The sequence below is a fragment of the Rhodnius prolixus genome, unplaced genomic scaffold (assembly GCF_049639745.1).
Source record: "Rhodnius prolixus isolate KJV_2025 unplaced genomic scaffold, Rpr scaffold_1, whole genome shotgun sequence".
NCBI lineage: Eukaryota > Metazoa > Arthropoda > Insecta > Hemiptera > Reduviidae > Rhodnius > Rhodnius prolixus.
This window is the reverse complement of record NW_027411581.1, coordinates 7,245,585-7,271,612: the sequence shown is the minus strand read 5'-3', so window position 1 is coordinate 7,271,612 and position 26,028 is coordinate 7,245,585. Positions and strand designations below refer to the sequence as shown.

Sequence of the window (26,028 nt, the reverse complement as noted above, 5' to 3'; positions counted from 1 at the left end):
GTTGCACACCAATAGCCATAATAGCAGTACATGTTAAGCTAATGTCATAGCGATGACATATACGTGTTGAAAGATATTTCACTGTGTAGGATCTCCCTGAAAAATTTTAATTTAGTAAAAAATCTAAACAGTTTTCAATTTCCCTACATAAAAGAAACAAGAAGAAATAAAAAAGAAAATAAAAAGATAACGTATTCAGTTTTTCTTTTGTAATCATTACTCCCAACTTGGGCGAAGAGAGAGAGACGTAGATCATATTCAACTATTTGATTTTGTTTTTTTATTCAGAAAAAAATCATTAATCTGTCAAAAGCTGGATCATTATGGTGCTAAAATTTAGTTCCTCTAAAAATATTTTGTGTAGACAGCCTTAAAGCCTTTTTTAAGTACGCCAATGCTTATGGTCTAAAAACTAACTCTTGAAGCTTAACATTCATTTGACATTGAAATGGCCAATTTCTGACTAGAGAGAGGTGCAACCGGTAGCGTAAAAAAAAATGCATTGTGCTATTTGAGACAAACAAGATTTGTCAAAAAAAAAAAAAGTATGAAATTTTCTTGCATCGTTAATTTTAGAAAATTTGATGTAATTTTTGGCCTTTTATGTTTACACCCCGTTTAAGTTTACTGATTTCATCCTCTGAAAATGAAGGAAATTTTGAGGTTAATGAATTTGATACTGCTGCCACTCTTTTGGTCAGAAATTTAATCTGTTTTCGAGCTATTTTCATGACCTGAGTTTGTTACTTAAATTCAGAACAACTTAATACATGTAATTCCGTGGGAAATTCAATTTATGAAATATCGCACGATATCGGAACTCTCTCTTAATAGGCGAATAAGAAAGTGGAAACTTAAGAAAGAACTGAACGTTGTAACAAACTTAAACAAGTTCCCAAATAATTATTCCTATAAAAGAAGTAATGGTACCGAAATTACTATTTAAAATAAATTAATAAATAAAATCTCCAAACAAAAACATATATTTGTGCAGTTATTCCAGCAAATCTGGAAGTTTATTAGAAATTAAAATTTGACCCAAAATCATGATCTCAAAACTAACTTATTTTATGTTTTAGCTCATAAACATGGACATAAATTTCAATATGATATAAAGCATGGTAAACATGGACACGCATATGGTTCTTCGCATCCACATGGTTATGGTGGTTTTGGTGATGCACATCATTAGGCTCAAGTCTTTTTTCACAGAAGTTCAAAAAAAACAAAAAACAACTGTTTAGACGGTGTAGCTAATTTCAAAAACATTCACAATTTTTTACGACTAAAAGAATAAAGTGAGATGTGTAATAATTTAAATTGTATAACAATGCCCAATGTTCTGAAATAAATTTCTGGTACTTTTAATGCTCAATCTTAATTCTGAATTCAATTTGTTTTTTTTCTAAAAGTAATCATTCTATTAAGTATTGGCCTCTATTCGTTCAGTTTAAAAGAAAAATTTTAATTTCATTACTAGCTGACAGAAAAAATAAATTACAATAAATAAGTTAAAAAAAATGCAAGGAATGTATATGAAACTGACAGCTCGCACGATCTAGCGGCTGCTAGAAGTGCTAACAGTTTCACTCAAGTGCTACCAGGGTTAAAAGTTTATAAAAAAACAAATTATATGCAATAAAAAATGATGCTTTCAGCCCAATTTTCTCTATCTGCAAGAAATATTTTAATGATTCTTTTTCTCTACAAATGTTTGGCAGGCATGCCTTGTTGTAGATCTAACATCAAAATAATATGAATCATTTAAATAATTTTTACACGCTCTTAGTATTCTATTGTAACAATTTGCTGGACAATTTTTACAATAAGAACATATCCCATCACAGCCAGAGCTCATTTCTTCTAGGTTTCCTTGGGAATGAAGTATCTCTTCTTGAGTTGGTTGAAACTGGCTGCAGAATTCACTGATTGCTTCAGCCTCTTCTGGAGTTGATCTTTGGAATTTCTGGTGATAATGTACCTGTAAAGGTTAATCATTTGTTAAGTTTATTTAAATTAGTAAACTTCAAATATTCTTGGAGTTCCCTCAGGTTTAAACCTAGGGTTCTACTATATTCTAATAATAAATAGTAATAAACAAATTAAATGGAAGAATTTAGGTTTCAAATCTACCAATTATCTGTTAACACTCTCAAAGTCGGTAGTCAAAGGCAACCATCTTTGGAATCTATACAAAAGCTCCTGCTAAAACTTGGCTCCCCTAAATTAAGAAAATCTGGAAGATTGCTAATAAGGGTTTTGTATCCTTTCAACTTCTGGTAACTATCCAGTCAGTTTTAAGAAGCTCTAAGAACATCGAAGACTTGTCTTAGAGATTTTATATTTTCTTAAAATATCCTGATTCAATTTATTAATTGAAGAACGGTGTAAATTACTGAAAACAAGTGTAAAACCGTATATTCAAAACTCGATCAAGTTGGTAGTAACAAAAGGAGGAGAACTTCACGTGATTTCAACCTGTACAGAGTTTTACTACATTATACATATAGTACTTTATATCCAGAACTGAGCCACTGAAGAAAGCTTACATCATTAGCCAAAATATTAAAAGAATTTTTCAAGATCTTCAGCCAACAAACAAAACAAAAAAAGTCGACTGCTTTGAACTAGTAGCTAGAAGGGATAGAAATTAATAATATTGGAAAAAGATGGAATCAGTTTGGATTGAAACTTCCAAGTAATCGCCGAGTGTGCAAAAACTAAAACGTTTTGATGGAAATGGAGGCCGCCGTGGAAGTCTCTAAAAATTATGGAAAATTTAAGAGGAATTTTGAAATCATAAATAACAGAAGTTAATAATAAAATATTTTTAATTTACTTACCATGCTATCTGCTGCTCCGTCACTTGGCATTACCACAGGAACTAATCGTAGTAAATTTTAAAACAAACGACAATGAATTAGTGATTCTTTCAATAAAAGTTTGTTTTTATTATCTTAGTACCCTGTGACCCTGTAGGGGGAAGTGGACTGGCCACTTCTTTAGGAATTTCGGCGTCCCTGCGGGTATCCTAGCCTAACAACGTGAACAACACTTTCTCTCACACTTCTCATCCCTTACACAATACTCCTTAACAAAAACTTACAGTTTAAAATGTTAAGTATAAGGGTTGATTAAACGCCAAAAGGTACACAAATCAGCAAGTACCCAACATTTCATTAATACTTCATTAATATTTAAGTAATTTTACTGCATTAAATTTCATTTATTTTTTTGAATTTATTAGAGGTCACAGACCCTCATGCTGGCCATTTTCGTCTACAAAATATTTGTTCAAATAGAACACTATTTCTTAGATTGACTGTAATATCTAATCAACAAACTATTAATCACAGGTTAAAAAAAAAAAACTTTATAAAAAAAAAATATGAGGTTAAAAAATTCAAAAACTTTTTTCAAAAATGCTTGCACCAACATTCATCAATGATTTTGTTTATTTTATTTATTTATTTTTATTTTTAAATAAAAATCTTCGGTTTAAGTTCGTAATTCGATTAAAGCAATTGTTACTTTATTTAGTAGTCAAGCGTTTTTAATAATAGGTAATAATTAATCTGGCTTTATCGCAAATAATATAGTTTTCTTCAATTCTCAATCTAGGTATTCTTACCGCAGTGTTATATATTTGGAATATAAGATATGCATATTTTTATGACAGCTAATTATACCAGTATTTTACCTACTATAAGTAAAATTAGAGGGACTACATTAAATTACAATTGAGAAATGAATAATTATTGTTGAATAATTTACTGGATATTACCTATGCGTTATTTGTACTCACAAATACTTCGGTAAGAAGAATTCTAGACTGAAATATTGTTTTAAATCCGTGATTCAAATTTAAACAGTAGCCGACTCTAACTTTGTCTTTTTCTATTTTAACATGCATGTATATGTGACTACTCAGAATAAAGGGCCTAATAAAGATAAATCAGAAGAATAATTTGGAATAAAGCTATAATAAAGTACCTATTTAATTACGAAGATATAATATACATTTTATCATAATTATAACAAAAAATAAAATATTATGAATGAACTAAGGGAAGGGATTAGCTATGCGGTTAGCGTATTGGATTCCCACGTGGAGGTTCCGGGTTCGAATCCAGCTGCTGACCCTTAGATTTTCTCTTCCTAAGAGCTTCTTACAGCTCACTGGCCGGTGATGGACAGTGTTGTCTGTAACGAGAGAACACTGTCCGGAGGCCGGCAGTGCACTGAAAAAAACTCCGGGCGCCAATAACCTCAAATGTTGACGCGATTTAAATCAATAAAAAAAAAAATTATAAATGAACTGGCCAGCATAAGGGTCTGTGACCTCTAATAAATTCAAAAAAATAAATGAAATTTAATGCAGTAAAATTACTTAAATATTAATGAAGTATTAATGAAATGTTGGGTACTTGCTGATTTGTGTACCTTTTGGCGTTTAATCAACCCTTATACTTAACATTTTAAACTGTAAGTTTTTGTTAAGGAGATTTTTGGACTTTTTGGATAGATTTTCCTTTTTGTCTGTTTTGCAAAGTTACATATCTGCTTTACAGATTTTATTAAAATTTGGAATAATAAATTCTACCATTATAACCTAAAAAGGTGTTAAGTCCGAACCGTAACTACCACTGGAGCGATCTTTTTAAAGAATGATTATAGTTGCGGTCCCCCAAACCATCCTCAATAACAATTTTTTAGAGAAAGCGTTTTGAATAAAATAGGAAGGTATTTGTACGTAAATAGCAAAATTAAAAAGCGATTTCAGTACTTCCTTTTAAGAGGAGTAAGAAAAATAAACAGCGATTACAGTACTTCTCCCTAAAAGGCAAATATTTTGAATCGAATTCATTGATGTAAATAGGTTCACTCATTGATAATTTTAACGATTGCAGTACTTCCTCTTAGTAGGTGTAAGAGCATGGTGGCACTTCACAGCCACGTAGAGGAGCTTTAACCACTTCTTCGTGGTAAATTTTATCCAAATCGAACTAAGCGTAATAGAAATATTGGTAATAATAGTATCAGAAAAGGCCTTACTTGGGTGGGGCAAACTCCCCTCCTTATGAGTCATAGTAACGAGACTTTTAAAGTGCAAATCTGTACAAAATTTCGATTCGAATGACACTTCATTCATGAAAATCGGTTCACGTTTCGATAATTTGAAACGATTACCATACTTCCCCCTAATAAGGGTAAGAGCAGAACGTCGTTTAAATGTTACGTAGGAGTGCCCTAAACCTTTCATCCTGCCAAATTTTATTAAAATCGGGTTAACATTTTCAGAGTTATTAGTAATAATAATTTTGAGAAGGGGCCTCACATATATGGGGCTAACTCCTCCGCCATTCGATGTACAGCGTCGAGACCCCCAAAAGGCACATCTACATAAAATTCCGAATCGAATGACACCTCATTCATGAAAATCGGTTCACGCGTTTAGGCGCTACGTTGTTTACAAAAAAGGTAACAACAAGAAGAAGAACAACAACAACAACAACAACAACAAGAACAAGACCAATTTTTGAAAATGCCGTTTTTGCTCATTTTCAGTAACTTTTTTCTCGTAATATATTAAATCTGGGTTTTGACAAAAAAATTACAGTTATAAAGGAGGACTTGCCCTATAATTTAAAGAAAATTTGGGAATTTTATCTTTTATAGAAAAAGAGAAAAAAATTGTCAAAGTTGGGTGTTTTTCAACGTTACACTTTTTCGTGCAGTTTTTGATGATCAACCCTTATACAACTGTCCTACCGGACAGTTTTAATTCACAATAGAGCTTCCACGATAGTTGAAGTTAGTAATTAGGTATTAGCATATATAAACTTTAAAATTATTGTAATTTTTCGCTTAGTTATGTTAGAAACGGATTGGAGGACAAAATCTGTAATTAAAACCATTTTTTGGTTCATAAACATAGAATTTTCTGAGACTTCTGAAGGAAGCGAAAAAAGAAGAAGAAATTTTAAGCAAACAAAATCCCGAATAAAATCAAGCTATATCCATTTTACTTGGCAAATATGGTATTGCGATGATGCCAAATTTTCCAATTTGCATTTCCACCGGGAATGCATCCCATTTTATGGATGTACGCTCAGTTAGAAAAATATTGTTTTTTCAAAATGGTGCTCTTAAGTAAGTAACTTTTTTTAACTTAATTTATTTTTACAACCACTGTAAAGCTGATACATATAAATACATGAGTAACATGAGGGGAGAATTCACCCAATGAAACTCCCAAAGCACAGCATCACACTTACTTCATTAAGAAGATCGCATGACCACCGTCTAGGTGGTTATCGAGCAATGCAGTAAGTTGGGAAACTAGAGCGTTAGGATGTGAAGGAATCTGAGGCGAGGAACATAGCGTAGCAGGATCATGCAGTTTCAGAAACTCAAGAGAATAAGGAGATCTAAGTTCAAAGTAAGGAACATTAGCGATTCGACGGAGTGTTGGATTCTGTAGATATAGATTCGGGCTGAGCCCCAAAGTTCCATTCCATGACAGGTTTGACTATCATAAGTCGTTTATTGTTCACTGAGAGTTTCGATCGTTTGGCGAGAAGTCTAGAGAGAAGTTTGAATCGTCTGTTTAGTTCTTTTCATTTAAGTCAAGTATGTGGATTCTAGGTTAGTCCAGGTTATTGAACATAATTTTTTTTTATGAGAAGAGCAGTTTCGCTCAGGTAAGATGGTTCAACTTTAGATGAATTCGCCATTTCTTTAGCCAAGATCCTAGCGATTCTATGTGACATTGAAGGCAAGGACCAGGTCTTTGTGGGGAAAGAGTATTGCCGTGTTATCAGCAAAGTAAACACAAAAAAAGAGGATTGGAATCAGCGGTGTATAGTGTAGAAAACAGACCCAAGGACACCCGTCCGGGGAACACTTGCACGAATTGAATAAGTAGTAGTCTGTGTCGTTTTCACTAAAAAAAAAACGCTCAGAAAGATAAGATTAGTGGATTAGAAAATTGCAGGATGCCTTTGATTTTAGCAAGCAATCCTCAGAGGAATCTAGACGCAATCGAGAGCTCGAGCTTCGTCGAGTAAATCTTTCGGTAAATATTGAATTTGAGATTCGACTTCAAGGCACTTTTTGAAGTAGGAATTATCTATTGTATTCTTAAATCTAACAATGAAGAAAAACTAATTATTTACTCACGAACTACGGTGAAAATTACAATAATGTATTTCATGATGGAAGAAGTTATGAATGACTGGGTTAACAAGGCACGAATTGGGCTCTTTATATACGTGCATTAGTGTAGGGGATTTGATGAATGGGAAATTAAAAAGAACATATGTAATTTGGTTATCACTTGAAATTCTTTACAATGTATTTAACTTGAAAATATAATCTAATAAAGACTATTGTTAATTTAGAATGAATATATAATTTAAAAAAAAAAAATTCTAAAATGTTTAACAGACGCATTAAAATTATGTGCATCATAAATTATGTTAAGCATGCTAAAACACCAGTTTGTATCAGCCGCAATGCAAACAATATTCTCTCGTATAATTTATGCAAATGAATTTCCGGTTGGCTGTAAATAAATTCATTTATAATAAAAAAAATAAAATAAAAAATATTTGCATACTTTCAAAAACTTCTTATTGTCAACTTTCTTCTGTAATGTTCTTGAGATAGCCAAAAGATAGGAACTAGCTGCGATTAATCTCCAAAACTAATGCATCGTTTAAATTATATATTTTGCTCGCATCACAAGTAGTGTGATTTCTGTTGTAAGTGTTAAAGATTACATAATAATCTGATGAATGAGAAGAGGGAGCATATTGGGACTGGAATTTTTGGTGGTATTTTGAAATGTGGAAAGTTTAGCTGCTATTTTCTCCTGAAAGAATTTACTGTTAGAATTTTTCTCGTATTTGGAGGTTCATCTAAAATATTTCGCTTCAAAATGTGAGATTTCTCAATTTTCTCGCTGATTACTTCTTTTACATTAAGATTACATCTATTACAAACACTTCCTTGTACTAAAAACAAAACGAAAAAAATTTTTCGTCTATTATAACTATTGCAAGAACATCAGTATTTCTGGAAACTGACAGATATTTAAACAATCAGTGACATAAGTAATAAATAATGCAAATAAAGTCACGCTTAACGGACAGTCCTGCTTAACACCCATAGATGGCACCATACTGACGCTGAACAAATCGTTTACAAATTTCTTATCATATTAACCACTCTCCTGGACTATCCTAGCGGTTAAGTACTCGTATATAGAACAAGAGGTGACGATCAAGTCTATCGAAAGCAGCAGACTCGTCAACAAAGTAAGCAAAAACTTGTTTTTTTTTTTTGGAGCTCAATTGAATCTTAACTTTCATCAAGCTGCGTAGGTACTTTAATTCTGCACGTGCGGGTGACCTGCTAATTCTACGAGGAAAACGAATAAAATGATTCAAACTATTAACATAAAAATGAAACTACAAAACGACAAGTTCTTCACAAATTAGTTAGTTTTTTTTTTCTTCTTCTTCTTTGAAATTGGTGAAACACCCATACACAAAAGAAAATGTTTTTCTCCTACTTGGAGGCAGCCACAAACCCCATATTTCCTCTGTTGCCACAATGGACTATGAAACGCTGTGTTTTATTCCCATCTTTCATCTTATTACCTTAATCCACTCCTTCGTGAAATTCGGTACGCCTTCTTAATAGGCAGACTTGAGCGTCACTCAAGCAGTAGGAGTTGGTGCACACGAAACTGGTAATGCCGATATGGAAGTCAAAATCGCCAAACAACTTACGCACATTGCATCTTTGCCCAAACGGAGGCTGCACACTTCATTCTAGCCCCTGTTCCTACGCACTTGCTATCTTTTACTGCTCAATATAGATCGGTTCTAGTTTCCTATAACTAATCTCGAACATTTGGCCGAGATACAGTACAATAACTATAATTTCTAATATTTTTTGTAATTTATCAGTAATATTTACAACCACAATACAAGTAAATTCCATCTTATTGGCCCAGTTCAAATATTAAAAGTAAGAGCAATCACTCAGTAGTGAAACTCTTTCACAGTGAATTCACTCACATCAACAAGTCTCTAGGCCACTTCCGTTTCAAGCGACGAGAAGCATTGTTTGGAAATTGAGTGAAAGCTGTTGCACGAGACGATCAAGCACCTGGTGTAATCTATAACTGTACATTTAATTAAATCGTTTGAGCAACAGTTTTTCTTCGGCAAATTTTGTTTAGTTTAAAGGCATGCCATGTTTCTAATTGATAATTGCTCTCTTTGCGCTTCGAGCCCTTGTGCAATTACCAATTCAACAAGGCATTCGTTTAATCTGTAAAGAAATCACTGCGAAAATTATCTGCAGCCGTAGTATTTCTGTTGAATAGAATCATTGTAACATTTTGCAAACTCTTGTTAATTATATTTAAAAAAAATAATAGTAACTAAAAATACACATAATTATAATTTATTCTTTATTAACTACACATTATGCTTCAATAAGTTTTGCATAGACTGATTAGGTGCGAAAATAATTATGTAACAGAATTGTGCAATATGTAGAATAAAGACGAATTCACTGCAAACTTTTCATCCTGAAAAAAAAAGAATACGATATCAATCTAAAGATCAATTATTGTCTTTAAGGAATTTTAAGCATGCACACACACAATGATATGTCTATATCTGTTGAGCTATGCTTGAACCTCCAAGAAAAAGATCTGAGATGTAGCAAATAGCTAAGAACGCCGAATAGTGAGAACAATGAATCTGAATTATTAAGTTATATAAGCAGAAAACCGATTACCATAAAACTGAGAAGGATGTATAGAATTTGGTCGAAATACTGTTCCGAAAGGTCTATAATAAGACTAGTAAAGTTGTGGTGGATTATTATTATAATTGTGATGGATACAGTTATGAAGCAGATCAGGTTGTAACTAAGACATTGCGAAAAAAGGGCTTTTAGCGAAATCTGTAAATCATAAAAAGAAGTAACAGAATATATTATTTTCATTTTTTGCTAGGAGACATATAAAATTTCTACTAAAAGTACAGATTCGTTTCCGATTTCTAAAAAGAGTAAATATTGTATAAAACAATTACCGTAAAGTTACTAATCATTGTTCAGAAGGAAAATACCTTACCTTATCAGCCTCAAGAGCTTCCCATGAAGAATCATCTACCATCCACGCCAATGTCACTCTGCAAGTACACATTGCTGTTGTTAACCACCACCGTTATCGTACTGTCTATATCAACATCGGATTGATCGCCATTATTTTCCCCTAAGAGCGGACAAACACAAGCACCACCTGATTTACCACTATCTTTACCATCAGCTTTTCCGCTATCAACATCACTTGGTTTTCCGCTATCTTTACCATCACCTTTACCGCTATCGCCACCGCTCGGTTTACCGCTATCGCCACCACTTGGTTTTCCACTTTCTTTACCATCGCCTTTTCCGCTATCGCCACCGCTCGGTTTACCGCTATCGCCACCACTTGGTTTTCCACTATCGTTACCATCGCCTTTTCCGCTATCGCCACCGCTCGGTTTACCGCTATCGCCACCACTTGGTTTTCCACTTTCTTTACCATCGCCTTTTCCGCTATCGCCACCACTTGGTTTTCCACTTTCTTTACCATCGCCTTTTCCGCTATCGCCACCGCTCGGTTTACTGCTATCGCCACCACTTGGTTTTCCACTATCGTTACCATCAGGTGTTCCGCTATCTCCATCACTGGGTTTTCCACTATCTTTACCATCGCCTTTTCCGCTATCGCCACCACTTGGTTTTCCAATATCGCCTCCGCTTGGTTTTCCACTATCGCCTCCACTTGGTTTTCCACTATCGCCTCCACTTGGTTTTCCACTATCACCACCACTTGGTTTACCGCTATCGCCACCACTTGGTTTACCGCTATCGCCACCACTTGGTTTTCCGCTATCGCCACCACTTGGTTTTCCACTTTCTTTACCATCGCCTTTTCCGCTATCGCCACCGCTCGGTTTACCGCTATCGCCACCACTTGGTTTTCCACTTTCTTTACCATCGCCTTTCCCCCTATCGCCAACGCTCGGTTTACCGCTATCGCCACCACTTAGTTTTCCACTAACGTTACCATCAGGTGTTCCGCTATCTCCATCACTGGGTTTTCCACTATCTTTACCATCGCCTTTTCCGCTATCGCCACCCCCTGGTTTCCCGCTATCGCTTCCACTTGGTTTTCCACTATCGCTTCCACTTGGTTTTCCACTATCGCCTCCGCTTGGTTTTCCACTTTCTTTACCATCGCCTTTTCCGCTATCGCCACCGCTCGGTTTACCGCTATCGCCACCACTTGGTTTTCCACTATCGTTACCATCGCCTTTTCCGCTATCGCCACCGCTCGGTTTACCGCTATCGCCACCACTTGGTTTTCCACTTTCTTTACCATCGTCTTTTCCACTATCGCCTCCACTTGGTTTACCGCTATCGCCACCGCTTGGTTTTCCACTATCGCCACCACTTGGTTTTCCGTTATCGCCACCACTAGGTTTTCCGCTATCGCCACCACTTGGTTTTCCACTATCGCCTCCGCTTGGTTTTCCACTATCGCCTCCGCTTGGTTTTTCACTATCGTCTCCACTTGGTTTTCCGCTATCGGCACCACTTGGTTTTCCGCTATCGCCACCACTTGGGTTACCGCTATCGCCACAACTTGGTTTACCGCTATCGCCACTACTTGGTTTTCCACTATCGCCACCACTTGGTTTACCGCTATCGCCACCACTTGGTATTCCACTAGCACCTCCGCTTGGTTTACCGCTATCGCCTCCACTTGGTTTTCCGCTATCGCCACCACTAGGTTTTCCGCTATCGCCACCACTTGGTTTACCGCTATCGCCACCACTTGGTTTACCGCTATCGCCTCCACTTGGTTTTCCACTATCGCCTCCGCTTGGTTTTTCACTATCGTCTCCACTTGGTTTTCCGCTATCGCCACCACTTGGTTTACCGCTATCGCCACCACTTGGTTTACCGCTATCGCCTCCACTTGGTTTTCCACTATCGCCTCCGCTTGGTTTTCCACTATCACCACCACTTGGTTTTCCGCTATCGCCTCCGCTTGGTTTTCCACTATTGCCTCCACTTGGTTTTCCGCTATCGCCTCCACTTGGTTTACCGCTATCGCCACCGCTTGGTTTTCCACTATCGCCTCCACTTGGTTTTCCGCTATCGCCACCATTTGGTTTACCGCTATCCCCTCCACTTGCTTTTCCGCTATCGCCTCCACTTGGTTTACCGCTATCGCCACCGCTTGGTTTTCCACTATCGCCCCCGCTTGGTTTTCCACTATCGTCTCCACTTGGTTTTCCGCTATCGCCACCACTTGGTTTTCCACTATCGGCACCACTTGGTTTTCCGCTATCGCCACCACTTGGTTTACCGCTATCGCCTTCACTTGGTTTTCCACTATCGCCTCCGCTTGGTTTTCCGCTATCGCCACCACTTGGTTTACCAATATCGCCACCGCTTGGTTTTCCACTATCGCCTCCAGTTGGTTGTCCACTATCGCCACCACTTGGTTTACCACTATCGCCTCCGCTTGGTTTTCCGCTATCGCCACCACTTGGTTTTGCGCTATCGCCTCCGTTTGGTTTCCCACTATCGCCACCGCTTGGTTTCCCGCTATCGCCACCACTTGGTTTTCCACTATCGCCTCCGCTTGGTTTTCCACTATCTTTACCATCGCCTTTTCCGCTTTCGCCACCGCTTGGTTTACCGCTATCGCCTCCGCTTGGTTTTCCGCTATCGCCTTCGCTTGGTTTTCCGCTATCGCCACCACTTGGTTTTCCACTATCGCCTCCGCTTGGTTTTCCACTATCACCACCACTTGGTTTACCGCTATCGCCACCACTTGGTTTTCCACTATCGCCTCCGCTTGGTTTTCCACTATCACCACCACTTGGTTTACCGCTATCGTCACCGCTTGGTTTTCCGCTATCACCTCCGCTTGGTTTACCGCTATCGCCACCACTTGGTTTTCCACTATCGCCTCCGCTTGGTTTTCCACTATCACCACCACTTGGTTTACCGCTATCGCCACCGCTTGGTTTTCCGCTATCACCTCCGCTTGGTTTACCGCTATCGCCACCACTTGGTTTTCCACTATCGCCTCCGCTTGGTTTTCCACTATCACCACCACCTGGTTTACCGCTATCGCCACCGCTTGGTTTTCCGCTATCACCTCCGCTTGGTTTACCGCTATCGCCACCACTTGGTTTTCTACTATCGCCTCCGCTTGGTTTTCCACTATCACCACCACTTGGTTTTCCACTATCACCACCAGTTGGTTTTCCGCTATCGCCACCAGTTGGTTTTCCACTATCGCCTCCGCTTGGTTTTCCACTATCACCACCATTTGGTTTACCGCTATCGCCACCGCTTGGTTTTCCGCTATCACCTCCGCTTGGTTTACCGCTATCGCCACCACTTGGTTTTCCGCTATCACCTCCGCTTGGTTTACCGCTATCGCCACCACTTGGTTTTCCGCTATCGCCACCACTTGGTTTTCCGCTATCGCCACCACTTGGTTTTCCACTATCACCACCACTTGGTTTTCCACTATCGCCTCCGCTTGGTTTTCCACTATCGCCTCCGCTTGGTTTTCCACTATCGCCTCCGCTTGGTTTTCCGCTATCACCACCACTTGGTTTACCGCTATCGCCACCGCTTGGTTTTCCGCTATCACCTCCGCTTGGTTTACCGCTATCGCCACCACTTGGTTTTCCGCTATCGCCACCACTTGGTTTTCCGCTATCGCCACCACTTGGTTTTCCACTATCGCCTCCGCTTGGTTTTCCACTATCGCCTCCGCTTGGTTTTCCACTATCGCCTCCGCTTGGTTTTCCACTATCACCACCACTTGGTTTACCGCTATCGCCACCGCTTGGTTTTCCACTATCACCACCACTTGGTTTACCGCTATCGCCACCGCTTGGTTTTCCGCTATCACCTCCGCTTGGTTTACCGCTATCGCCACCGCTTGGTTTTCCACTATCACCACCACTTGGTTTACCGCTATCGCCACCGCTTGGTTTTCCGCTATCACCTCCGCTTGGTTTACCGCTATCGCCACCACTTGGTTTTCTACTATCGCCTCCGCTTGGTTTTCCACTATCACCACCACTTGGTTTACCGCTATCGCCACCGCTTGGTTTTCCACTATCGCCACCACTTGGTTTTCCACTATCACCACCAGTTGGTTTTCCGCTATCGCCACCAGTTGGTTTTCCACTATCGCCTCCGCTTGGTTTTCCACTATCACCACCATTTGGTTTACCGCTATCGCCACCGCTTGGTTTTCCGCTATCACCTCCGCTTGGTTTACCGCTATCGCCACCACTTGGTTTTCCGCTATCACCTCCGCTTGGTTTACCGCTATCGCCACCACTTGGTTTTCCGCTATCGCCACCACTTGGTTTTCCGCTATCGCCACCACTTGGTTTTCCACTATCACCACCACTTGGTTTTCCACTATCGCCTCCGCTTGGTTTTCCACTATCGCCTCCGCTTGGTTTTCCACTATCGCCTCCGCTTGGTTTTCCGCTATCACCACCACTTGGTTTACCGCTATCGCCACCGCTTGGTTTTCCGCTATCACCTCCGCTTGGTTTACCGCTATCGCCACCACTTGGTTTTCCGCTATCGCCACCACTTGGTTTTCCGCTATCGCCACCACTTGGTTTTCCACTATCGCCTCCGCTTGGTTTTCCACTATCGCCTCCGCTTGGTTTTCCACTATCGCCTCCGCTTGGTTTTCCACTATCACCACCACTTGGTTTACCGCTATCGCCACCGCTTGGTTTTCCACTATCACCACCACTTGGTTTACCGCTATCGCCACCGCTTGGTTTTCCGCTATCACCTCCGCTTGGTTTACCGCTATCGCCACCACTTGGTTTTCCGCTATCGCCACCACTTGGTTTTCCGCTATCGCCACCACTTGGTTTTCCACTATCACCACCACTTGGTTTTCCACTATCGCCTCCGCTTGGTTTTCCACTATCGCCTCCGCTTGGTTTTCCACTATCGCCTCCGCTTGGTTTTCCGCTATCGCCACCACTTGGTTTTCCACTATCGCCTTCGCTTGGTTTTCCACTATCTTTACCATCGCCTTTTCCGCTTTCGCCACCGCTCGGTTTACCGCTATCGCCTCCGCTTGGTTTTCCGCTATCGCCTTCGCTTGGTTTTCCGCTATCGCCACCGCTTGTTTTTCCGCTATCACCTCCGCTTGGTTTTCCACTATTGCCTCCACTTGGTTTTCCACTATCACCACCACTTGGTTTACCGCTGTCGCCACCACTTGGTTTTCCGCTATCGCCACCACTTGGTTTTCCACTATCACCACCACTTGGTTTTCCACTATTGCCTCCGCTTGGTTTTACACTATCGCCTCCGCTTGGTTTTTCACTATCGCCTCCGCTTGGTTTTCCACTATCGCCACTGCCTGGTTTTTCACTATCGCCTCCGCTTGGTTTTCCGCTATCGCCACTGCCTGGTTTTTCACTATCGCCTCCGCTTGGTTTTCCGCTATCGCCTTCGCTTGGTTTTCCGCTATCGCCACCGCTTGGTTTTCCGCTATCACCTCCGCTTGGTTTTCCACTATTGCCTCCACTTGGTTTTCCACTATCACCACCACTTGGTTTACCGCTATCGCCACCACTTGGTTTTCCGCTATCGCCACCACTTGGTTTTCCACTATCACCACCACTTGGTTTTCCACTATCGCCTCCGCTTGGTTTTCCGCTATCGCCTCCGCTTGGTTTTCCACTATCGCCTCCGCTTGGTTTTCCACTATCGCCTCCACTTGGTTTTCCACTATCGCCACCACTTGGTTTTCTGCTATCGCCACCACTTGGTTTTCCACTATCACCACCACTTGGTTTTCCACTATCGCCTCCGCTTGGTTTTCCACTATCGCCTCCGCTTGGTTTTTCACTATCGCCTCCGCTTGGTTTACCGCTATCGCCACCACTTGGTTTTCCGCTATCGCCTCCGCTTGGTTTTCCACTATCGCCTCCACTTGGTTTTCCACTATCGCCACCACTTGGTTTTCCGTTATCGCCTCCACTTGGTTTACCGCTATTGCCACCACTTGGTTTTCCGCTATCGCCTCTGCTTTGTTTTCCACTATCGCCTCCACTTGGTTTTCCACTATCGCCACCACTTGGTTTTCCGCTATCGCCTCCACTTGGTTTACCGCTATTGCCACCGCTTGGTTTTCCACTATCGCCTCCGCTTGGTTTTCCACTATCGCCTCCACTTGGTTTTCCACTATCGCCTCCGCTTGGTTTTCCACTATCGCCTCCGCTTGGTTTTCCACTATCGCCTCCACGTGGTTTTCCACTATCGCCTCCGCTTGGTTTTCCACTATCGCCTCCACTTGGTTTTCCACTATCGCCTCCACTTGGTTTTCCACTATCGCCACCACTTGGTTTTCCACTATCGCCTCCACTTGGTTTTCCACTATCGCCTCCGCTTGGTTTTCCACTATCGCCTCCACTTGGTTTTCCACTATCGCCTCCGCTTGGTTTTCCACTATCGCCTCCGCTTGGTTTTCCACTATCGCCTCCACTTGGTTTTCCACTATCGCCTCCACTTGGTTTTCCACTATCGCCACTGCCTGGTTTTTCGTTATGGCTACCCCCGTGTTTTCCACTCTCACCACGGCCTGGTTTTCCGCCGTCTCCACCTCCAGGTTTGTCGCTATGGCTACCTTCGGGTTTTCCACTGTCACCACGGCCATTTTTTCCTTTATCGCCACTTATTGGTTTTCCGCTATTTCTATCTTCAGATTTTCCGCTATCGTCACCGCATGGTTTTCTGCTATCCCTGCCACGTGATGTACTTGTATCGCCACCTCGTGGGTTTTCGCTATGGCTACTATCGGGTTTTCTGCTACCGCTGCCTCTAGACCAATGCTCAGTCTAGAATTGAGAAGAAAAAAATATTTTTATAGGAATCTGGTATGTTGGGGATTATGTAATTGTGTAGCTACATTTTTGCTTATTTTTATAGCAGAGTTAACATTGGTATTAATTTATGTTTCAAAAAAATGAATATGATTTGAACTTTCAATTTCAACTTGTTCTGCTAGAACATTATTAGGATTTCATATGGCTAATGTTTCTTTTAAGTTCTTATTTTGTTTTATTTTATTTATTTTTATTTTTGTATTTTTTTGTCTTTCCATCATCATTTATATAGTACCTTATTATTTGAAAAGGGAGACATTTACGTTAACTGGAATTACTTTTATATGATGTAAATCCGTTTTACAAACGTTAATCTACAATACCATTAACATTTTTTATTTTCTCAATAAACAATTTTAACTAATACAATCTAATAGTTTATGATTTCTAGATAAATGGTGATGACAATTAATATTGTTTTTAGAGTTAATAATGCGTTTAATTAGGGTTCGTTAAATTAAAAAAAAAAATCTAATATTTTTGCTATTCCCTGCATTTTTGAATTTATTAAGGTTTCCAAACGTATCGTACTTTAAAAATTTATTTAGATTGACTATTGATGTTTTGCCCTTGGTCTATTTCTAATATATTCATAATATTATGGGTACCTCGCAAGGGGCAATTATTGCATGCAGTCTTTTGCAGAGTAGCGACCCCACGGGTCACCATAGCTTAATAATCGCCTATTACTAGAACAGAACATATATTTACAACACACCACACATACCCTATAGTCAGAGCCACTTACAGTTCATAAACTAGGGTTTCCGCCTCTAGTTTTTTTTGGGGGGGGAGTCAACTCTTAAAATCACAGGCCCACTAAGGTAAAGGTGGATGGGAGTGGAGTTTACAACTCACACCAGAAAAAACTACCAAAGAATAGTCGAATTGATCTTCAAGGGAACCATCAACAACGGAGAGAGAAGACCCGAAAAAGAGTGGAAACGGCAATGAATTAAATAGATTTTAGCGATCTAATTGATTTTTGCCACATTTACTTTTTGATAGCTGAGTGTACATCGTTACAATTTTTTTTTTTGTTTTTTTGATAATGATCCTAGCCTGTAATAAGTATTCCCCACACGTATTACATCTCACTGAACTTGGAGGAATGCTTTTTTTTTCCGGCGCATCGACAACTTGGTCATTTAGCGACAACTTGGCGTTTAGTTACATAAAAACCCCTCGTACTCGGATGGCACCTCCTCCTCCCTCGTTACATCCTTTACTGTTTCCATGGGGAAGCAGTATGGAGCCGAGGGACACTGAAGATGTTATGTTCGAAACAAGGACAGTTAAAACACTGCTTTTTGTCTTTAGGGTACATCTAACCCCTAAAAGTTATTAAAATGAGTGGGAATAAATTCAGTTTGACTCCCCACAGAAACCCTCTGTGAAAAACTCTTTGGTATTATAAGTTCAATACTCCCCAAATAATTCTTCGTTTCTGCAAAATATAGTTAGGAGCATAAGGATACCAAAAGTTTTATGCATTAACAATTGAGAACCAATTAGACAATTAGCGCTTTCTCTGGACAATTATTTTTCTTATAGCAAACATTTCTCCTGTTCTCTAAAGAATCACCCATTATAACCCAATTTAATACAAGCAAATAAATTTTTCTTTTTTTTAATAAACCTAAAAATATTTGCAGATGATTTAAAAAAATAAATAAATAAAACAACAAGAAAATCAAAGAGAAAAGTAAGAGCAGACCAAGTAGTTAGGCAGAAGTGCATGCCAAACTGAACTTTAATTGCTACTTCACTGTCAAAAACTTGGCAAAATTGTCAATTAACTTGATTGGCCACAATAATTAATTAGATCATAGTCCAGAAGAGAAGAAACCGAAGTACCGGCTTCCATTAGCCGCTTACGTTTAAGAGCCAATGGACAAAAGCAAAAATTTAACGCATGATTAATGAAGAAAATCATTTCTTGCCTTATCTCCATCATCATTCACGACAGTAGTGGATATTATTGAACTTTCTTGTTTCTGGATAACTGATGGTCCTGATGGCTGAAATGGATAACCTGAAATAATGCAAGATCAGGTAATTAAAATATATTTAAACAAAAAAAAAACACCTATTATTCGCTAGAAATCTATTAAAGTATAAAGTAAGCACTCATTGAAGAAAAACAATTCAGAAATTTATCTAAATATTATAAAGATAACCTTCACGTCCCAAAACGGGTTTCGGTCCACCGTAACTACCACCTGGTGGTTCTCCTCTACTACCATCAGAATTGCGTCCTCCACCGCCACCATCAGAATAATAATCTGCTTCTCCCCCACTCGGCCAATGTCCTCCATCCAATTGGGGTTCTTCATGTCCTCCAGAAGACTGTGCGCCTTGTAAAAAATGTATTGTTTTAATTTATTTTGTTTTGTTTTCTTTTTTCGGTTCTAATTCAATTTTGGATATTCTTTCTTCTTGTAATTTAGTTACTTATATTATTACTATTTATTTTTTAATATTATTTATTATTGATTTTTGAATAGCACTTTTCTGTTCGGCGGCCATTTCTTTGTGTAGGACTTCCCTAGTCTTTCCTAATTCAGTTCTTTTCCTATTTTATATTGCTGTCTCTAACTTCGTTAGGTAAGCAAAATATTGCGATACTATCAAATATTTGAAAGTAAGTTTCCGTCCATTATAAAAGACCTTTTATATTCATTTTAAAAGTTTTATTACGTTTTACAAATTTTTAAAAGTTTTAAAAAAAATTTCTTAGAGAATATAATATAGTGTGTGGCTCTTGTGACATTGCATTGATGTCAACCTTTTTTGAAAAAGTCTTACAGTGAATTAGAAACAAGAAAGGAATGACGTATTGACATCGAGAAGTTTGTAGTCCTCGAGAATAATTTCGTAAAAACAGAGCGGCAGTTTGAATTATAACGTATTCAAATATCAAATATATATCAAATAGAAGTAACACAGAGATCGGGAACATTTTTAAAATTGAGAAAAAATTTAGGGAAAAAAGGTTGTAAAAAATTAATGAAATTAAAAATATATGAATAAATAAATAGGTAAATACTATAATAATCTTACCCAACATTGATTCAATAAGTAAGCTTATCATTTTCAACAGATTCACTCCTGAAAAAAAATAAATAAATAAAATATATATTTATTAAGTGGCATCTATTTATTAAATTCTTCAATTAAACGCGACAGATATATTTTAATCCCTACATTTTTCCCCAAATAATCTTCTACTACTCCCAACTTTTTCATCCTCTTCCCTTTTTCGGTGACACCTATTTTCGCCCTTAATTGATCAACGAGCTTACTCTTTAGTTCAAGGCGCCACGGTAGCCGAGCGGGTTAAGAGGCGAGATCTGCAAAGCTAATATGCATTGTGGTACTGGGTTCGATTCCCGGTCTTGGCCTTGGATTGTGTTTAATGGTTAAATGAGAAATAGTAAAGTAAGTTAGCTAGTCGCCTCCGTCCAGGACACCTAATTTGGTAGTTGGACGTTAAGCCCCGCCTGAAAAAATAGGCGATTACTTTACTTACTCTTTAGTTCCCTTTCAGTCATAGCTATCTTTCGTTTTCATCCATACCCTACTTCCTTTTTGTCCAAACTTCTTGACCGTCAATAAATTCTATCTTTCTTGCACCTCGATCGTGGAATCTTTTTTGATTTTTGATGATTGGAGATTTGTGATTTTGATGTCACATAAATTATAGTGAGTTTCAGGTTGGCACATGTTAAGTAATAAATTTGTATCTCGCGGTGACAATAAAAATAAATTAAAAAATAGAGTAGCTATATATTTTGAAAGATGTGTTAAGAAATATATTTATTTGATAATATGAGACTATTTTAATATCAATTTAATGATACTAACTAACTTTTCTGTGCTTATGCCACTGTGGGCTCCATCTGAGCAGTTAACGTTAAATAAAGTTTAATTTTAATAACGTTTTGCATTATATTAAAAATAAAGAAAAATAGCAATAAAATCGCGTCACACTTAATTTGCTAACTGAACCGCAAATTACATTTTTGGTTTGCTTTACATTAAGCCTAACTGTCTCTCTCTACTGTAAGTGCCTTAATAAAATGTAAATAGTTATAGCTCTACGTACTATGTGGAATTATCAGTCAACGTTAAAACAAAATCGTTAAAACGTTTTCAAGGAAAACCTTACAAAACTTACAAATACAAATTGAATCAGTAAAGTTATACTTACGGGTTAACTAACTTTTACCAAACGTTATTGTATAATTCGAAATGAAATAATGATCTTGTACTCACTATCTCATAGTTTGAAAATAACTGTGCTAAAAAAAAAAAATCGAACAAAATGGTCCTAACCTCAACTTTGAAGAACAGAATAATACTAATCACTACTTTTATAGTGCCTTAGAGCCAAAAAACAGAAATAGATTATTTACCTTCAGGGCCTAACTTTAGTTCCGTGACATTCTTTACGGGTTTATGAGTTCCATCGAAATCCGCATGCGGATTTGAAGTAGGTATGCCCTGGATTAGTGGATAGACAGCAATGATCTGTAAACGACATTTGTCATTATTATTTTGCAATAAGTACAGCGTTTAGAGAATAGGGATGTTCTAATTTAAAAAATTTATAGCAAAATATGCAATTGCTCATCCAAATTTGATTACTAGTCTATAACAAAATATATATAGATTTATAGAAAATATTCATGGATTTCACGATTTTTAAAAATAATTGCATCCTAGAAAATCATGTATATACTATGTAAACGTAAAGAAAATAAAAGAAAACTGAACATTTTTAGAAATAAATACAAACATATCTGGTTGAAGAAGTTCTTTTTCAAAATTTCATTTAATACGCTTAACCTAAAAGGGGAAAAAAATCATTATCAGATAACACAATGCAATTTAGGTTTTTAGAAGCAATTTAGGAAATGTATGTAATGGGAGAGTGAACATTTTGAACGTATAGTGAAATTAAAAAAATTACAAGTGTTCGTATGAAATCTCTTGCGAAGGTGATATATAAGGAAATAAAAATAAAGAATTATCCTCTTGGTTAGACCGAAAAATGTTGATCCTTGGATTAGAGTATTGTCCTGAGTATTTACTTTTTTAAAAAAAAATTATCACTTATTTACTTTTATTCACCAGCTGCGCCTAGCTCTACCAGACAAATGTAATAACGGGGTCACAAGCTATTTCCTATTTGCAGGCTTTTAGCGATTTGACCTACATAGGCTCAACACCTTTCTAAATTGCTGACTTTTTTGGATTTATTTTTATTTAGGATCTAGGGACTAAAGTGGATTTTAGGCTCTGCATCCATAAGAGATTTAATCTTATACTTGAGTTATCAACAGAAATTGGGATGGCTGTGACCTTAAAAAAAGTATTACTTTCCTGAGTTTTATTATTAATATTTAAAAGTTATAAAGAGTTGATTAAATGCGAAAAGAACAAAAAATGAAAACTTATTTTTTAATGGATGTAGAGTCTCTAAGTTTTGTCATTGCTTAAAAACTGATTTACATATTTTGTTGTTGCTTTGTTTTGTTTATCACTTACCAAGACAATGATGATCTTCATTTTAGTCTTGTGCTGTCAGTAAATTGCAGGATTGAGTGCTTATAATAAACTCCCCTTCTTAAATAATATATTTATATTTTAATAATTTATTGACCATAAACCTTGAGGAATACGTAAAATACATAATTTATGATGTACATCAAATTTTTTTATTTCATTAACAGGTCTTTTAAGATATATTTTTTTAAGTTTATTAGAAATAAAAATTAGTGGTAAAATTTATATATTTTTTTATCAGTTTTTTGTGGCCGTTATCATTAGTAATAATTAAGCGATAATATAATTTAAGGAACGCAAGTTGTATTAGCACAAATTTCCGAGTCAGGCTATTTGGCTAACATCTTTGAAACTCCTGACTAGCTCTCGCTTCCACGCTAGCATTTACAGGATGGTAACTATCGTAACTAAGTATTGAGGGGTTTTTGTAGCCATTAGCCCATTTTGGTTTTCAGATGAGGAAAAAATGGAGATTGCTAAGAGCGTACCTCAAAGAAGTTGGACGGAGCATCGAAGAAATAGAAAGAGTGGAAGACTGAAACGCTTCTGGTAAAAAAGAAGCTAAAGTTTTGGATTATTCCCTAATTCTTGTAGTTGCTAAAGATAATTGCAAGGTTCTTATAGATTTCATACGCCAAACAGAAGAACTGCATGACCTGGAAAACAGAGAATCTTAGTTTTTCCCCAAATTGTCATTTCGGTATAGTTTATAGTCCAAATAATATTAGTAATCACTAAATATTTTTCACTATTCGAATTTTTTTTTTTTTTTTAGTACAAGTTAGAAAATGTGTTTAGAGTTTCATCACTGATTCTGGCTGAAAGTTGACATTTAAGTTGTTTGTGGCAATCTCAAGAACGTAGAAGTAAGTAAGAAATAAGTAGACAAAATTTTTCAGGAGGGCTTTACGTCCAACTATCATATTAGATGTAGACGGAGGCAACTAACTAGCAGACATACATTATGACATCCTCATTTTAACCATTAATTTAAAAATCCTAGACCGGATTTTGTTCGTTGCCTTCGTCCACGATAACTAATTTGGTGGTTGGATGTTGTAAAACCCGCCTCAAAATAATAGACATCATTTTACTTAACCTTTTCAGTAATATCGAATTGGAGCCATTGCCATGCAGTCTTCTGAACAATTATACTGTTATTCTGTTCCAGTAATGTCAGAATAGCATGAGGATGTTTTAAGAAGAAATTGAAAAATGCAAGTGGCGTTCAATTATATTGTGTTGGAACACAGGTTATTTCCTGGAGCATAGAAGTAATATTCAGGTAATGTTGACTCATTTTATTTGATAATCATCTTTTATTAAACCATATGATTCCAAGGATAAAAAGCAGGGCAAAAAAAAAGAAAGAAAGAATCCTGTGGCCTGTCAAAGAATCTTTGCAAACGCAGAGATTACCGTGTTATCTTTAAAGGTTTCGGAAAAATAAATAAATAAGCGGTTATCATCATTTAAGGACGTTAAAGTGTTAACACGTTTTACAACATAGACATTAAGAAATTGTTAACGATTATGCTTTGTCGATAACCATGGCAATAACACTGTTATCGTTGAAACATGAAATAACTGCTCTTGATTAAAAATATCTCAAAAATTGTTTTAACTACAATAAAAAGTGGGGAAAATACTGGTGTAATCATTCCCACCTCTTTCTTCCGTCACAATTCCCCAGGCGTCTACTGGTCTCTTTTTTAAAATTAATATTACATTATGTATATAAATATGTAAAAACATACCTTATAACTGGGCTTCCAAACTGCGGAAATGCCTTTATCCAGTAGGTGCCGACAGTGTACAGCTAGCTCAAGAATGGGTGCCTTTTAAAGAATCAGATTTTGTCAAAATTAAGAAATCACTTGGTCAGTATAGATATTGAATTTGTGTTTTAAATTACACCTACAATACTTGATATAGGAATATTTCTTTCTTGGGTTTGTGTGAGAAATATTTAACCTCAAATAGCATTAAACCGATCAGCCAATTTAGGTTGTCACACTATCCAGAATCCCAGGATCATGTGTGGCGAATTGTGCGATACATTTCTGCAGAAAGTTCTTGCACTTTATGCAACGCTCAATATCCAGATTCCTTGTTTCACTTTCTTTTTGAGGGCACTGTCCTATCTAATCTGAGAGAGAAAAATAAATCCTTTTTTTAAATTTATTTATTTAAGGCGCGTCAACATCTGAGGTTATTGGCGCCCGGAGCTTTTTCCAGTGCACTGTCGGCCTCCAGATCGTGTTTCTCTCTTTAAGACAACACTGTCCATCACCGGACAGTGAACTGTAAGAAGCTCCTAGAAAAAGTAAATCTAAAGGCCAGCAGCTGGATTCGAACCCAGCATCTCCGCGTTGGAATCCAGTATTCGCTAACCACTCAGCTTATTCCTTCCCTATTATATTATAATTAAATCAAAATGAGTTTGAGAACTTTAAAATTGTACATCAGTTAACCTCAGTTAAAATTAATAACATATGCTTGATTATAGTTGTAAGCGCACGAAGGCGCCTACAGCCAAATGCGTGGAAACAGGAATTTTAGAGAGGGTTAGTCTCTCGTGTCCTTAGTTTGTAAGCCCCCAACACCTCGTGAAGGTTGGATACAAGTGGGGTCAAGGCAGAAAGGGCCAAGGCCGTAAAGAAAGCAAAAATTAGAACACCGAGAAGACAAACTCAAAAAGCAGATGAAGAAAAAGCACTGTTGCTGAAGAATAGATGAATGTTTTAAGTATACAGAAAGGCGGTTGTTGTTCCTTCTTCTTGCCAGCAGACGAACGAGATTGTAGCCTGGAAACAACAGAGATGGCACAACAACGAAGGTTAAAGATGTAAGGCTACAGAAGTTTAGCGGGAACGAGAAAAAGAAGATAAAATAACCCGCCAAAAGAAAGCGATCTAACAATAGTGAATGGCTTAATGCAAAAATAGTAAAAATATGCATGTTTTTATTAATGATATTTTTTTCTTCTTTTCTCTTTTAATAAAGAATTTATTTTTGTTTCTTTTTAAATAAGATATTTTAGTCAATCATTATTCTTTGTCTTATAAGGTTTACAGAAATATTTTCTTTTATATTACCCACACAGTTCTTTGTAATCGCAAGATAAGGGTCTGTGACAACTAATAAATTCTAAACCATATTAATGAAAATTTAATGCAGTAAAATGATTTAAATGATACTGTTTTATTTTATTCCTTTACAGCAGCTCATTCTAATCCTTTAATTGAACACTTATCTTCTTCCACATTACCAGGTAATCCTCAAAAGGAGATTGAAGAGAAGATGGCCCCGCGATCTACTCTCCTCATAAGAGCAGTACAGTGCATCTATTCACGTTAATGGAGTGTCGTCACTGGGTGCCTTCTCCTATCTTCATTCACGACATTATATCACATTT

General features: G+C 37.5%; 2 protein-coding genes and 1 long non-coding RNA gene across 3 annotated transcripts in view; 1 reads left to right on the top strand and 2 right to left on the bottom strand.

The window, feature by feature from the left end:
* LOC141453662 (uncharacterized) overlaps positions 1-3,908 on the top strand; it is a 354,403-nt gene extending 350,495 nt beyond the window's left edge. The window contains exon 2 of the long non-coding RNA XR_012458114.1: positions 3,250-3,908. This is a non-coding gene — a long non-coding RNA (uncharacterized lncRNA). The remainder of the gene's footprint in view (positions 1-3,249) is intronic.
* Positions 1,672-7,267, bottom strand: LOC141453649 (uncharacterized). The gene is made up of 3 exons (XM_074127124.1): positions 7,183-7,267; positions 2,844-2,884; positions 1,672-1,981 (listed from the first exon to the last, which is right to left on the bottom strand). Exons 1-3 carry the CDS (start codon positions 7,214-7,216, stop codon positions 1,688-1,690), a joined length of 369 nt encoding a protein of 122 aa, XP_073983225.1. The 5' UTR covers positions 7,217-7,267; the 3' UTR covers positions 1,672-1,687.
* A 1,740-nt stretch (positions 7,268-9,007) lies between these two features.
* LOC141446316 (uncharacterized) lies at positions 9,008-24,676 on the bottom strand. The gene is made up of 11 exons (XM_074112876.1): positions 24,537-24,676; positions 24,368-24,448; positions 21,458-21,572; positions 20,103-20,150; positions 19,220-19,396; positions 18,983-19,074; positions 14,804-16,991; positions 14,588-14,761; positions 13,892-14,545; positions 10,160-13,849; positions 9,008-9,607 (listed from the first exon to the last, which is right to left on the bottom strand). Exons 1-10 carry the CDS (start codon positions 24,594-24,596, stop codon positions 10,191-10,193), a joined length of 7,248 nt encoding a protein of 2,415 aa, XP_073968977.1. The 5' UTR covers positions 24,597-24,676; the 3' UTR covers positions 9,008-9,607; positions 10,160-10,190.
* Between the last annotated feature and the right edge of the window lie 1,352 nt (positions 24,677-26,028).

Bases quoted from the DNA above. Each gene is read 5' to 3' on its own strand.
- LOC141446316 (XM_074112876.1), bottom strand. From the start codon at position 24,596: ATGCTATTTGAGGTTAAATATTTCTCACACAAACCCAAGAAAGAAATA. The intron at 24,449-24,536 runs GTATTGTAGGTG...ATTCTTTAAAAG, and splicing joins AAGAAATATTCCTATATCAA to GCACCCATTCTTGAGCTAGC. The intron at 21,573-24,367 runs GTATGTTTTTAC...TGTCGTTTACAG, and splicing joins TTTGGAAGCCCAGTTATAAG to ATCATTGCTGTCTATCCACT.
- LOC141453649 (XM_074127124.1), bottom strand. From the start codon at position 7,216: ATGAAATACATTATTGTAATTTTCACCGTAGTTC. The intron at 2,885-7,182 runs GTGAGTAAATAA...TACTACGATTAG, and splicing joins TGTAATTTTCACCGTAGTTC to TTCCTGTGGTAATGCCAAGT. The intron at 1,982-2,843 runs GTAAGTAAATTA...TAACCTTTACAG, and splicing joins ACGGAGCAGCAGATAGCATG to GTACATTATCACCAGAAATT.